The 13,260-nt window shown below is 41.6% G+C and overlaps 1 protein-coding gene across 2 annotated transcripts in view; it reads right to left on the bottom strand.

The window, feature by feature from the left end:
* Positions 1–4,220, bottom strand: part of LOC142399072 (glypican-5-like) — a 116,305-nt gene extending 112,085 nt beyond the window's left edge. For both annotated transcript variants that reach the window (XM_075483454.1, XM_075483455.1), the window contains exon 1: positions 3,780–4,220. In XM_075483454.1, coding sequence (XP_075339569.1) covers positions 3,780–3,957 — 178 coding nt within the window. In that variant the 5' untranslated portion in view covers positions 3,958–4,220. The remainder of the gene's footprint in view (positions 1–3,779) is intronic.
* Between the last annotated feature and the right edge of the window lie 9,040 nt (positions 4,221–13,260).

The following is a 13,260-nucleotide window of genomic DNA, read 5'->3' as shown; positions in this document are numbered from 1 at the left end:
TAGCAAAGATATGCTGATACTGAAACTGGCACTGAGTTCTAATCAATGTTTATAAATTGTGGCCCGCTGATCAGATGTCTCAATAATGCATGGTTTCTGTTTGGAATCATGTTTCGGGAAAGCATGGTTTTATTCTACATAACTGGATGCAAGAACACAAAATTTTCAAACAGTGTGTTCAAGCAATTTTTTTTTAACACCAACTCATTTTCAAACTGAACTCATGCTATATTTATGCTTTTTTTTTTTTTTTACTTTATATGTTCTTGAGCTCCAAGAGTTACAAAGATAGACTCACTATACAAAATGTGTTGAGAAGAAGTACAGTTCTTTTCATACAGGATCATCCAACAGGCTGGCTGCCACACTCCTGCTACTTTGTGAGAAATCTGTTCGCCACACATGAAACGCAGCACAGTATCCTAACACAAACATCAGGCTGTGGAAGGGCTGAAGACTTGCCACTTCAAATTTCAAGATTTGCTTTTGTTGGCATATGATCTGAAAACTGAAGGAGTGTAGCATAATTGTGTACACACACACACTCATATATGCCAAATCTCCCTCTCTAACAAGCCCTTCCACTGGTCATCTCCTCTTTGAAGACTGGACTGCATCTGACCCAAAACAGGACACATACAAATAAAAAATAAATAAATAACACATGCTATAAGCTTTGAATATAAGCTATAAGCCGGTGAAATGAACGACTTTATTAAAAATGTGGGGTGTGCCTGTTTATAATGGCCCCATCTAATAAAAGCATTATTACTACGAATAAGTTGTGTTTAGAAAATGAATTACTGTTAGAAAAGCGGAACCGGTCACAGTACTGCATATCTGCTAAGTAAAAGGATGGATATTCATGTTGCATCTGCCAATGCAGTGAAGACTGGAAAAGCTTGTGACACAGACCTTGCCCCAGACTGCTTATTTTTTCAGATCCTAGGTACTTCCATTGTATTTACGGGCCAACAACTACTCGCAATCAAATATACATTTTCTGTTGCTAGTAGTGACACCCTGCTAAACAAACATATCAAGTGGTTTGGATGCACCTTTCGGTATGTTTCCTCACTTGGGTGTCCATTACTCTTCCTTCACTTACAGAATGCAGACTCAAACTGGGTGATACTTAAGCTGCAACCAACTTACATGTGACTACTGCAACAAGAATCCTGTTCTGCCTCAAACAGACAGCTGGGGGGGTTAATTACTCATTTTCTTTATTTTTTTAAAGTGAAAATATGTCAATATAACCTGCAGTACACTTACATATTTTTAAAGCATATAATTCCAATTCTACTTTAATTTACTGATTTGTTTTATTAGAAAACATAAGAAACGCTAATGTAGATTCTCTCCTGAACTTGTAATGTCTACAAACTTCACTGACTCATTAGGCCTGTATGGACTTAGAACTTGTAAGGCAGATCAGAATATGCCATAAGGAAATGTCAGTTAATGACACTCCCACTGAACAACTGATTTTTATATATTGATTAATTTTCGATATCTGGTACCTCCTTATAAAAAGGTCCCATGGGGGCTGGGGCCTATTCCAGTCACCTCCAGATAAGAGGCAGGGTACACCTTGCATTAGTAGCAAGTCCATCACAGGGCCAACACTCCGACAAATGAGACAAACAACCATGCAAGCTGACCTACATTTACGGTCAATTTAGAACATGCATGTCTTTGGACTGTTGGAAGAAGCCAGAGAACCCTTGCTGGTAGAGACAGAGAGATAATGATATTGTCCTGCTTCTACTTTCATTGGGAAGCAGAAGCAGAGAAATATCATGAAGACATGAGTTACAGGAAGCAATGGAAGTTTGAGCTGCAGCCATACTGCGCCGTCCTCCGTTGCTGCAACCCTGTTCGCGCAAACAGGTGCACAAGCAGGCATGATATAACTGTAGTATGTTTTCAATAAATTTTCAGGCAAATTTAGCATAGCTGAATCAAAGCCACTTGCACAAATATGAGTTTTGCCTCAAACATAATTGGAACCAATAGCCGCATTCGGACAGAGCAGTTCTAAGAACGCAGTTCTAAGAACGCAGTTCTAAGAACGCAGTTCTAAGAACGCAGTTCTAAGAACGCAGTTCTAAGAACGCAGTTCTAAGAACGCAGTTCTAAGAACGCAGTTCTAAGAACGCAGTTCTAAGAACGGTCCACCTCGAATTCCGTTCTATGAACTGCCCTTCCCCAGGAGAACAGTTTTTTTGCATTCGCACATGAGTCGGGACCTGATAGAGACTGGTGCGACGCAACCGTCTGCAATAGTGACGAGTTACTTTAGCGCCACATTCAACAACAAAACAAAACCCGTGAAAAGTAAGGAGAGAAGAAAAAAACACCACCAAGAAGCTATGGTGTTCATGGTCTGCATGCTCGTAATATTAATCATGGACGATCACATCGGGCGTCTAACATCGAGGCTGGAAGAGCACACAGAGAGAGTCAGGAGACGAAGGATCGAGCGCAGGCGACACTTCTTCGTTTCATTAAGGAAGGAAGGAGAGCAGAGCAAGTGTCAGTTTAACTTATTAAACACGCGCCGGTTGTGTCCGTGTCGTATGAGTGAACATTTCAGCCGTTATTCTACCATTTGCGTTGAGCAGATTAGGAACATGAAGAAACGGAAATCTGTCAAGGGGCATAGCTACCAACCACCAAACACCTACGTCATACGTGTTCCTATAGAACCCAGAAAAGACCCAGCCTTGGAGAAGGAGCTAAAATGGTTATAGGAACTGAGGGCCGTGGTCCCGAGTTCCTGTATGTGCGAATGCGGGAAATGCAGTTCCTATAACCATTATAGGAACTGCAAAAGGTTCCTACAGTGGGAATGCGCCTATTGTTAAAAAAAAAAAAAGAGAACTTTTCTCAGTGTGCAGGAGGAAACCTCATACCATAAAATTTTCAAAGTTTCAGGATATACTTTACACTATCACTGACAGATTATAAATATTAGAATCATGTCAGTTAAAGTGCAAAAGACTATAAGCCTCTTGTCGAAACATCAAGAGCCTCTTTCACACATGGCTTCTCAGCTCATCTGCATGGAGTGTTAAGAAACTGGACACCTCATTTGTCTAAATGCATTTGCCCAACAGAGTTGCTCAACCATGAGAAGACAAATCAATCAAACAGTCCCCCTACTGTGAACATAATATTGTGACCTCCACACTGAAAAATGAAAACATACTATCAGAATCGCATTAGACCTGCTCTTGTTTAAAACAAAAAAAAACGAAAAAAAAAAAACCTGCATCTACAGCTTTTCACTGTGTCAGGATGCCCAGTGCTAAAAGAAATTGCCTGAAGAATTCTTCAATGTTTTCTCAATGCCCCCCATGGGTTAAGCATTTGGATGGCATAGATATATAAAATATTAGCAGATTGCAAGGATGCTGTAAACTGAAGACTAAAAATATTTGTAATAGTCTGTCATAAAGCAACTATGTTTATAATAAACGTGTTTGCTGAGGATGCTTTTTAACTCTTCAAAACTATCTGAAACTAAAATGCCCAATGTGGTCAGACAGAAAAGTTAAGACAGCAGAAGCCATCTGCTCTTCTTCACTGAGTGAAGTGAGGCAAATCTCATGATGTGATGCATGCAGACTATGCCAAAAGTTTTAAATAGTGATCAGTGTATGTTTGAATGGTATGGCTGTTGAAAGCACAGGGCTTGCAGTGTATAATCTGATGCAATTCCTGTACCTCCGCCAAAGTGCTCTGCATTATGTTCGCCAAACCCACTTGCTCACCTGTGCCAGGTGTCTCTGGTACGCGTTGAGGCGGCCCGACCTGCCGCAGCTGGAAAGCGGTCTTTACTTCATGACAGCTGTAGGCCTCTGCGTCGATGACAACCAGAGCAAATATAACGATCGTCAAAGTCCAGACAGTGCCGCAACAGTTTACGCGTGGGCATATTCCTCGGGACATTGCCGCATCTCACACCAGGTATCCTTGTGGATAGCCGACTGTAACGGGACTGGAAACTGAGTGACGATGTTGAAAATAAACGACGCGTAAGTATAGGCAACAATTAGTTTGAACATCTGACAAACCTTTCCCTTTTTCACATTATTGCTTGAGGTGGGTGGGAGCGCCTGACGGACAGTAGAGGTCTGGGGTCTTCTCTTTGAAAGGGGTGGAGAGGTGTGAGCTGAACGCAATCTGTCCCGCGCTCAACACTTTGCAGTGGTCGACTGCCTCCGTGCCTATTTCCAAAGCCCTGCGCACATTCCCCTCCCTCTCAGTTTAACTCAGCGAAGCGCCCCGACTGAAACTCACTTTAATATCCTTACACTGTAGAAACTTGCAATGTCCGTATATTAATATATATTAATGTCTAAAACAACCATTTTAAAATCACTGTATATAAACTATTGACAATTTTGTCAAATCAAGGAAAAAAAATAAAAAATGTTCATTTGGAAGCCAACATTTGGATATATTGAACCGCAGAAACATTTTACAACGACTCATCTTGTACATATAACCTGTTTTTTCTTTTTTTTTTCTTTTTTTTGCTGTTACACCTATACAAGTAAAGAGCACCATTATACTCCTTGAGGACGATCACCATCTCTGTCAGGGTCGAAAATTAATCAAAGATTGCCAGCATACCTCTTTCAGAAAAAAAAATTAAAACTGCTTTTAAGCATTTGGTGACCGTTTATTTGCAATTGATTGCCTGTATTGGAGAGCGCAAGCAGCTATGGGGCTTTAGGTTTACATTGGCGCCATCTTGTGGATAAAATGTTAATGGCCGTCTACAGTGGCATAATTTTTTTTAATTTATTTTCTTTGTAGTTTGTATATTTCATACGTATGACAAATATATAGTAGATGCTTGACTGTAATGTTAATGACCACGTCATTCCCACGTGAGAGGGTATTGCCATGTCAGAATTGATTCTTCCTTTTTTTTTTTGTAAATCAAATTGAGCACATAGAATATTGTCAAAGTTTAATAAGCCGGCATTCCCGATACAATCCACAAATTGATATTTTCTCATTTTAAGTGTGTACATATGTGGAATATTAAGTGTAAATGCTGTAATAAGTGTTAGATATTAACTTCAGTGAGCCATTATCTATTCTAATGATATTATTAGCATATTATTAGGATGTCCACCCTTTTTTCTGTTAGGTTTGTAAAAGAGTGCCCTCTCTTGGACATAAAAGGTGCCACAACAGTAATCACGTGGTAACTGCCTTGAGGTCTGATTTCACAAACCACCAGCAGCAGCAACAGTAACATCGAGCTTACACTCCACATGCAGCTTAGTGTTGACAATCTCGTTATGTCTAATGTAATAATGTGTCCGAGGGACTCAACTGGAACTTTTAAAAATCCTCTAATCTTCGCTGAAAATATTCCCGTTCTTTTATTCTATTAGATTTTTTTAACATGGACTTTTACTCAAAATGGAGTATTTTACCTTATTGAATTAGCGCTTTTAACTAAATGAAGGATCTCGTTATTTCAAACACTGCTTCTCACCTGGGTGAAATCACGCCATATTTCCATGGAATAGTGAAAGCAGGTGAAAGCTTACATATTCACAATGAAAATGTGACAAAGTGAAAGTCCTAAAAAAAAAAAAAAACACATCAAATCACAGGACAGTTAATAGCTTTTTAGAGCACTGATAGTGTAAACCACCAAACCTCAGTGGACAGGGGGAAGCGGGGGGTTCGCAACATGAAAGATGGCTCTGTTCTCTTCTTAAGTTTCCACATAAATCATGACAGTGGACCAGCATGCAAGACAGAAAGACCTTTCCAAAGTGGAATGCAGTCATCACTTATACATCTCTGCATTTCTTACATGTCAAACTGTTTGTAACAAGCTGCGTCTTCATCGTTGAACTCACAGTCCCCTGGGAGGATGCCATCGATGAGGCATTTGAGAGGAAGAAGCTGCTCTATGATGGTCTGGCAGGGGAGGCCGATCAGCGAGGTTGGAAGGAGAGAGCACGTCCAGTGGAAGTGGGTTGCAGGGGCTTTGTGGCCCTCTCTACTACAAGGCTGTTAAAGGATTTGGGCATCAGAGGAAATTAATCAAAGAACTCTCCACTGTGGCTGAACGAAGCAGTCACTGGTTGTGGCTAAAATTCAAAGACACAGTATGGGCTGCCAAAGACCAGTTCAGTCACCAGGCGACACACGCCCAGGTCTGAGCAGCCTGCGGTGGGCATTCCCCGGCTTCCCAACTTAACACCCCAACTCCAAGGAAGGTATTCCACAAATGAAAAACCGATAGACCCCTTCTTTTATTGTTCTCCCCTCTGTTCCCACCTAAGGATGGAAGCTGGTAGAGGTAGAGTGTACAGCCAGGTCTGGAGTGGGGGGGGGTTGTGGTAGCCTACTCCAGCCCCTCTCTCTTTGATGTTGCCTTCTTCACTCTCCCTCCAACACTGGGTTCTGCCCTACTCCCTGTTCCCATCCCAAAACACTCAAACACACAGAGAGGTAGGCGCTGTGCAGAATCGTTAGGGATTGAAATACCTAGCCCTATTAGTAGAAAGAAGAATTGATTGATCCGATATTGTGTAAAGTGATTTCCATCAACCAGTCCGTTTTCCCTGGCTTCCATCCAGATTAGTGGCGCTGTAGTTGGTGTACCTCATTCTAAATTTATTTCTATTTTAATTAAAGAAACAAATGTAGGTAAACTTTGGATAATGCTGATAGATGAATTGTGCTTACAGGCAATAAGGTGCAAAACTGCAATTCACCTTTTTTCCTAATGGAACTCCAAATGTCATTTACTATTTTCCTTTGAAATGAGGAGTTTCCACACTCAATGATGGCATTTACTCATTACTGTACAGGCAAAGCATAATGCAAACTCATTGGTGTTTTAGTGCCCAAACAGTTCATTTTGGACTCCGATCAAAACCTATAATTCTTGATAAGGTATCTCGGATATCTTTAGTCGAGTGTAGAGCCATTTCTTGTAAATAGCAAATATACAATGGGAGGATGTCTTTCAATAGCTCAGAGCAGCTCAACAGACCTCCAAGTGTGTTTTAATGACTGGCCTCTACACTTCCTGCTTCCTGACTGTAGTTAGCTTTTGATCATGTAAGCAGCCTGGGGATCAACATACGTTAACTGAAATTTCAATCATGTTTTCAGTATGAATGAACAAGAACAATAGTCATTTGTTCAAATGTATTTATTTTTGATTGCCAACCATACTGCATGAAGGTATGCAAATAATAGGACAGCTTATAATAACATTTTATCTTGAATGTTTACTTTGAGGAAGGTGGGAATCTGAGTCACAAAAGTCATATTGTTACTGGAGAGGCAAAACAACAGCACTTAATCAGTGAGAGAGGACAAAGTAACCTCTGATTATGACAAAGGATTCAGCTTCTATAGAACCAGATAAAGAATTCTGTCAAGAAGGTGCAATTTTGTACCAAATCATGCCTGATTGATATCTTCCAGCTGTGATACCTCATCTGGGTTTAGTCTACAGTCTTCACTTACCAGATAGGGGACCCTTAGCAGAAACTGCACTGCATCATACTTCCTCCCTCTCCTGGAAGGCAAAGATTGTCTTAATTAATGAATGTGAAGTATCAACAATCAACATAAGTTATCAATACGCAGGGAGTCTAATGCAGCGACAAGCCTGAAGCTTGGTGCACAATATTAGAACTTTATTTTTCATCATGGAGAAAACATTTGTCAAAATCATGTCAGTCAAGAAACACTGTCACAAAACAAGCATATAAAAAGCAACTCATATACGAATAAGATGGACCTAAATGGCTGCATGGGGAACTGTCACCTTTGCAGAGTGGAAATGTAGATACCAAAATTCTATGATGGTGGTCTGGAAGAAACATATCTCATGTTCGAAACTTGGCCTATTACACAAAATCAATCCAATCCCTTGCCCAGATGTCAGCATCTTTCTGATTTGAGAAATTAAATAAAATAAATAAATAAATAATAAATAAAATGACTAAATCGTATATGAATGAATATCCTATCCGTCGTGCTGGCCAGCGGACACTAACCTGTTTGTTGACAAGAGTATGAGTCGAGCAAGGAGACTGAGGAAATCTCTGCATGGCTTCTCCAACACCTGACCACATTAAGCCTCTGTGACAGCGGGTTTGAGGACTAATCTCAGCTTGCAACTTTACAATGAGCTACTGGAACAGGTGTTATCAGTTTGCTCAACAAGCACCGACTACAAAGCAGGGTGAGGGAAATATGTTTCTTCTGAAAAGATGTTACATTAAAGCACAGATTAAGTCAAAGCTATAGCAGGTGTTTTATTTGGTATTTTTATTAATCTTATTACCATAATGTAATAATGACAGAGTCCAGTCCAACCTTTATGCCTTCCAGCAAATTAAATCTTTTTTTTTTGTTCCTTGCCTACATATTGCTGTGACCTCAACTGTTGATTTCCCTCGACTTGGTTTCACCTAGTGTTTAATATATCTCCAATCGAGATCATTCAGGATTATTTTCCTACCACATTTCTTTCTCAGGTATGGTTCACAACTACCTGGCGGGTTATCTTAGTGCATTGGACACTTCTCAATCCAGTTTTAGTAGCTCAACTATCTCTGTATTTTCATCACGGTTGTTTAAGAAATGAGAAGCTTAATATAAATATGTTTGTGCAGGGTAGTCGGTAGGTTGTTTTTTTTTTACCCTGATTGTTAACGAATGTGTTCAGCAGATGGCGCCAAACACCCTACTTTTCAGTCCTCACGCAAACGTTTCAATGCTCATTTAACTGTGTGAAGCTGTCAGTGTAAAGTATTTTAGTACAAGATAAGGTCAATGGGAGATGAAAAGTATTTTTTTAGACTGCCTGTCTAAGGTAATAGACAATGTTTCATTTGGTCTTTAGCAAATGTTACTCTTAGTTTGGAGCAAAACCTAAAACCTTTGAGTTGAACTAATCTCCAATGTCCCAAGTAGGCTGTTCGCACTGAGTCATCAGTCACCCCAGGCACTCTTACAAGACAGCATGAGCTGTTCAGAGCAGAAGAACAATATGTCCAACTATTCACACCATCTGTAAAAACCTCTTAGCCCTATAAGCATATAACAGTCGTAAAAAAAAGTTATGCCTCTTCAATTCAATTCAGTTTATTTATATAGTGCCAAATTACGTCAAATGTCATCAAGGCACTTAAATAATATAGTCCAATTCAAGCCAGTTGGAGTTCAATCCATTTTAATCATAATTTATTTCAAAATAATCCAATTAATTCATATAGAGCCAATTCAAAAACAATTTCCTGGCTAAGGAGACCAGCAGATTGCACCGAAACTTGTCTTCAGTCCAATCTCCCGTCCTGAGCGTGCTTGAGGCGACTGAGGAGAGGAACGACTCCCTTTTAACAGGAAGAAACCTCTGGCAGAACCAGGCTCAAGAAGGGCCCCCCGTCGCAAGCTAAAGCCTTCTTACTCGGCGCAACCGCGCAACTGTTCTGGCTCGAGAACCATTAATGACGTCATCGAAAGCGCCAGCCCCTTCACAGTTCCTTCAGCTCATAAGCGCAGTTTGCGCCGAGTATGCGTCACATTTGCAGTTCTCTCCAGACCAGCGGGCGTCACTGTTGAGGAAACAAGCTGAAGAACCGGACGAAGAAAAGCATACACAATGCCACCTGTGGTGTCACGTCAGCAGAGGCTGGCACATCTGATGGAATGAATTTACTCTGGGTGTAGAACTGTATATGTATCTCAGAGCTAAGCGGCTGCGGCAAAAACAGAAGAGAAGGTGGAATGTTCGTCCTTTGCAACAAGACGAACTTTGTCAAACGTTGTCCTTTGGGACAACGTTGTCCCAGTGTAACTTCATAGACGTGTCGTACAGATGTTTGTAGAGGCGCACCCTCTCGGTCACCGCGGTCTCTGCAGTGTTCATGTTTCCTTTCTCTTGGTCAGCTGTTTCCGGTTGAGCTCGCGCGAAGTCAGAAAAAAAGTTGTGTGCGCGCCCTTGCGACGCGCGAGGATTTTTTAGCTTGCGACGGGGGGCGTGGCGGAATTTTGGGTCACGTGACCGTTTGCGCCATTTGCGACCAGCTAGTAAGAATGGGTCAAAGCGAGGTTGCGCCGAGTAAGAATCAGGCTTAAAAAATCCTCGCGCGTCGCAAGGTCGCGCACACAACTTTTTTTCTGACTTCGCGCGAGCTCAACCGGAAACAGCTGACCAAGAGAAAGGAAACATGAACACTGCAGAGACCGCGGTGACCGAGAGGGTGCGCCTCTACAAACATTCTTCGTTCTTCAGCTTGTTTCCTCAACAGTGACGCCCGCTGGTCTGGAGAGAACTGCAAATGTGACGCATACTCGGCGCAAACTGCGCTTATGAGCTGAAGGAACTGTGAAGGGGCTGGCGCTTTCGATGACGTCATTAATGGTTCTCGAGCCAGAACAGTTGCGCGGTTGCGCCGAGTAAGAATCAGGCTTAAGAGTTTACAAGGGGTTAAGCCCGTCAACTGCCTGTTTGAGAGATTACTGTCTTCAGTCTCCCATTTTCACCTCTCTGTCTTGGTGCACCAGCAGAAAGTGTGAAGGGTGGACATTAGAGACTTGCCTCAGCTTGAGGTCTCTGGAGGGAGGAAGTAGTGATAAATGAGTGTTTAGAGGCTTGATTAAGTTGATCATTGCCTCATGCCGTGCAACTGCCTGCCAAGAAAATGTGGATGAGATTTCTATAAAAAAAAAAATAAGCATCTATTATCAAGACGATCCTAAAGTGGATATTTTTTTTGTGTAATGTGTAGGAATGCGTTGCATACATGAAACATATAGTGGTCATATGTCTGCACATCGCTAATCAGAGCAGGAACCTTATGCTTCATTTGTCCCACAGAGATGTGAGTAATGGAAGTAAGACATTCTGCATCTTTAATAAGACTCTGACATCCGTCTCACTATCTGTTCCACTGGTGCCTCCTTCATCCTCACCTGCATGGCACTCCCATGTGGACAGAATCCCTCTGAGCATCACTCACACGTGCAAGAATCTTCATGCCACTGCACACCCTTTTTAGAATCAGACAATCATTTACATAGCGCAATTTGTAGGTGTCAGTCCCTGATGGTAAGACAATTAACTTGCTAAAAACTCCACAAGAAAAATCCTTGTTCTGTTTACAGTGTCTCTGTTTCCTCAGTGTCATTTAATTGATGTTATAATGGTTTTTATAGACCTTTCATTAGCCTGTTACAGCACTAGATCAATACAGCATCATTACATGCATGATTGAACTGAGTACCAGGCATCTGCTCTAGGGTACAATGGTCTGTATTTTGTACACAGTCATTCATGTCACTCTGTTCCACTTTACGGGGACGAGCAATCTTTAGTAACTGAGAAGACTAAACTGCCCTCAAAATTGTATTGGCTTGATAGTAAATACATGTGTGAACATGACTTTTTCTTTGTACAGTATTTGTGTTTTTTTTTTTATTTTCTATTTGTTCGTAATTCTTTTTCACATCTTAAAATGTGCAAATATTGTAATATCTGACGGAAATTCTCATTCTTTTAACCGTATGTTTAATTAGTTTTCACAGTTGGAAACAATGCAATACTAAAGTCGTCATCAAAATCCAGCGACAGCACAAATTCAGTAAAACCTTCTGTCGATAACCTATTCCGATGGTTTAGATATCTTTTTTCTTTGTATGCAAATGCATTTCTGTGAGTCTGTACTCTGTTTCACACGTCACTGTCCCAGAGGGAGGGTGCTCTACTGTTCACAAAACAAACCACTGTTGTCTGTTTAGGTGCAAACATTTGTTTAACCCATTCACCCCTGAGATGTCCTTACTGTCTAAGTGCATTGAACTCCAATGGGACCTGAATACTTCCTTTGAAATGTCACACTTGAGCCACACGCTGAGATTAGACTGGCCTTTGTGTATATGTGAATGTGTGAGTATGCAGAGCCAGTATGAATGGAGTGACTTGCTTTGTACATGACCAATCAACCACATCACTCACAATAGGCATAAAAAAAAGGGTCAACAGCAATTTGACTAAGCATTTTATCTCAGTGAGAGCATTGCAATTGTCTATATGTTTGACATGTGGCATGTTGTTATGAGAGGTGTGTGCAAGTGGAGACAAAGCTGTACTATTTAATTTCCCCCATTTTTACCTCTCTCTTTTTACCACTACCAAAACAGATGCCTCTTTTGGTACTTGTGCAGTTGAGCATAGTGATTCATGCAATGGAGCTGTGGCTCTCTTTTTTACCCCCACCCAGTGTTATTTTTTACAAGATTATCTCTCCTATCTTTTCCCTAAACTGACCACCACATGTTTGTAAAGACTGGTTTTGATGCCTCCAACCTCCCACTCCAGCACCCTTTTCCCCAACAAAGTGTGAGCCACAACAACGAATGAGGGAGGGGGAAAGTGAGGGCGAAAAGGGCGGGAGTTAAAAGAAATGGAGGGAAGGGTTCATGAAAACAACAGATCTCTGCTCCCTAATCCTTTTGTGTCCACAGTGTTAATCCACCCAAGCAAACCCCGTCCGTCCACCCACCCATACCATTCACCCTCCCTCTGCTCCTGCTTCTGCACCATATACCAGGCACTCCCAACACATAAACAACCAACACCATTGCTGAAACCAATAGTCATCCCCCCAGACAGTCGAGCAGAGGTACACTCTGGTCACAGTAGTCCACTGACAAACACAAAACTCTACTTAAACTCTGTACTTGCTTTAATCCTGTATTTTATGTCCTCTGGGAACCAGTTTGCATTGAATTTGGTTGCTTTGTATGTTTATGCAAACACATTTTAATCTTGCATCAGCATGTCGGTGCAAGTGTGTAGAAGAAATTGCAAAGTGATGTTCTCTTCTTGTGTGTTGTTTGCTCTGTGCATTTACCTGTCTTTGTTTTGGCTACAATACATGTAATGAAGGCACTTGAGAGCAACACTGTATTCACCGCAAGTGTTTTTGTGTCGTGGTCTTGTTTACGAGCTGTAAGGGAGAGGAGAGGGAGGAGGGGGCATCACGGAGGGGGATCACAGTGGTTGCCAGGGGAAGAGGAGGTTGTGTCTAATGAGGTCACACCCTGGCAACCCAGTGACTCCTCCCACCCCCCCTCCATTTTTCCACTTGGCCCCCTCTCTGAGTTTGCCCACCCACTCCACCCCCACCCTCTGACAGAGAACTCTCCGTGGTGCTGAAAGCAGAAAAACACATTTGGGCTCCACTTAGA

This window comes from Odontesthes bonariensis, chromosome 14, assembly GCF_027942865.1.
Source record: "Odontesthes bonariensis isolate fOdoBon6 chromosome 14, fOdoBon6.hap1, whole genome shotgun sequence".
NCBI classification, from domain to species: domain Eukaryota; kingdom Metazoa; phylum Chordata; class Actinopteri; order Atheriniformes; family Atherinopsidae; genus Odontesthes; species Odontesthes bonariensis.
The sequence above is the reverse complement of the archived record's forward strand: the minus strand, read 5'-3'. Positions and strand labels throughout refer to the sequence as shown.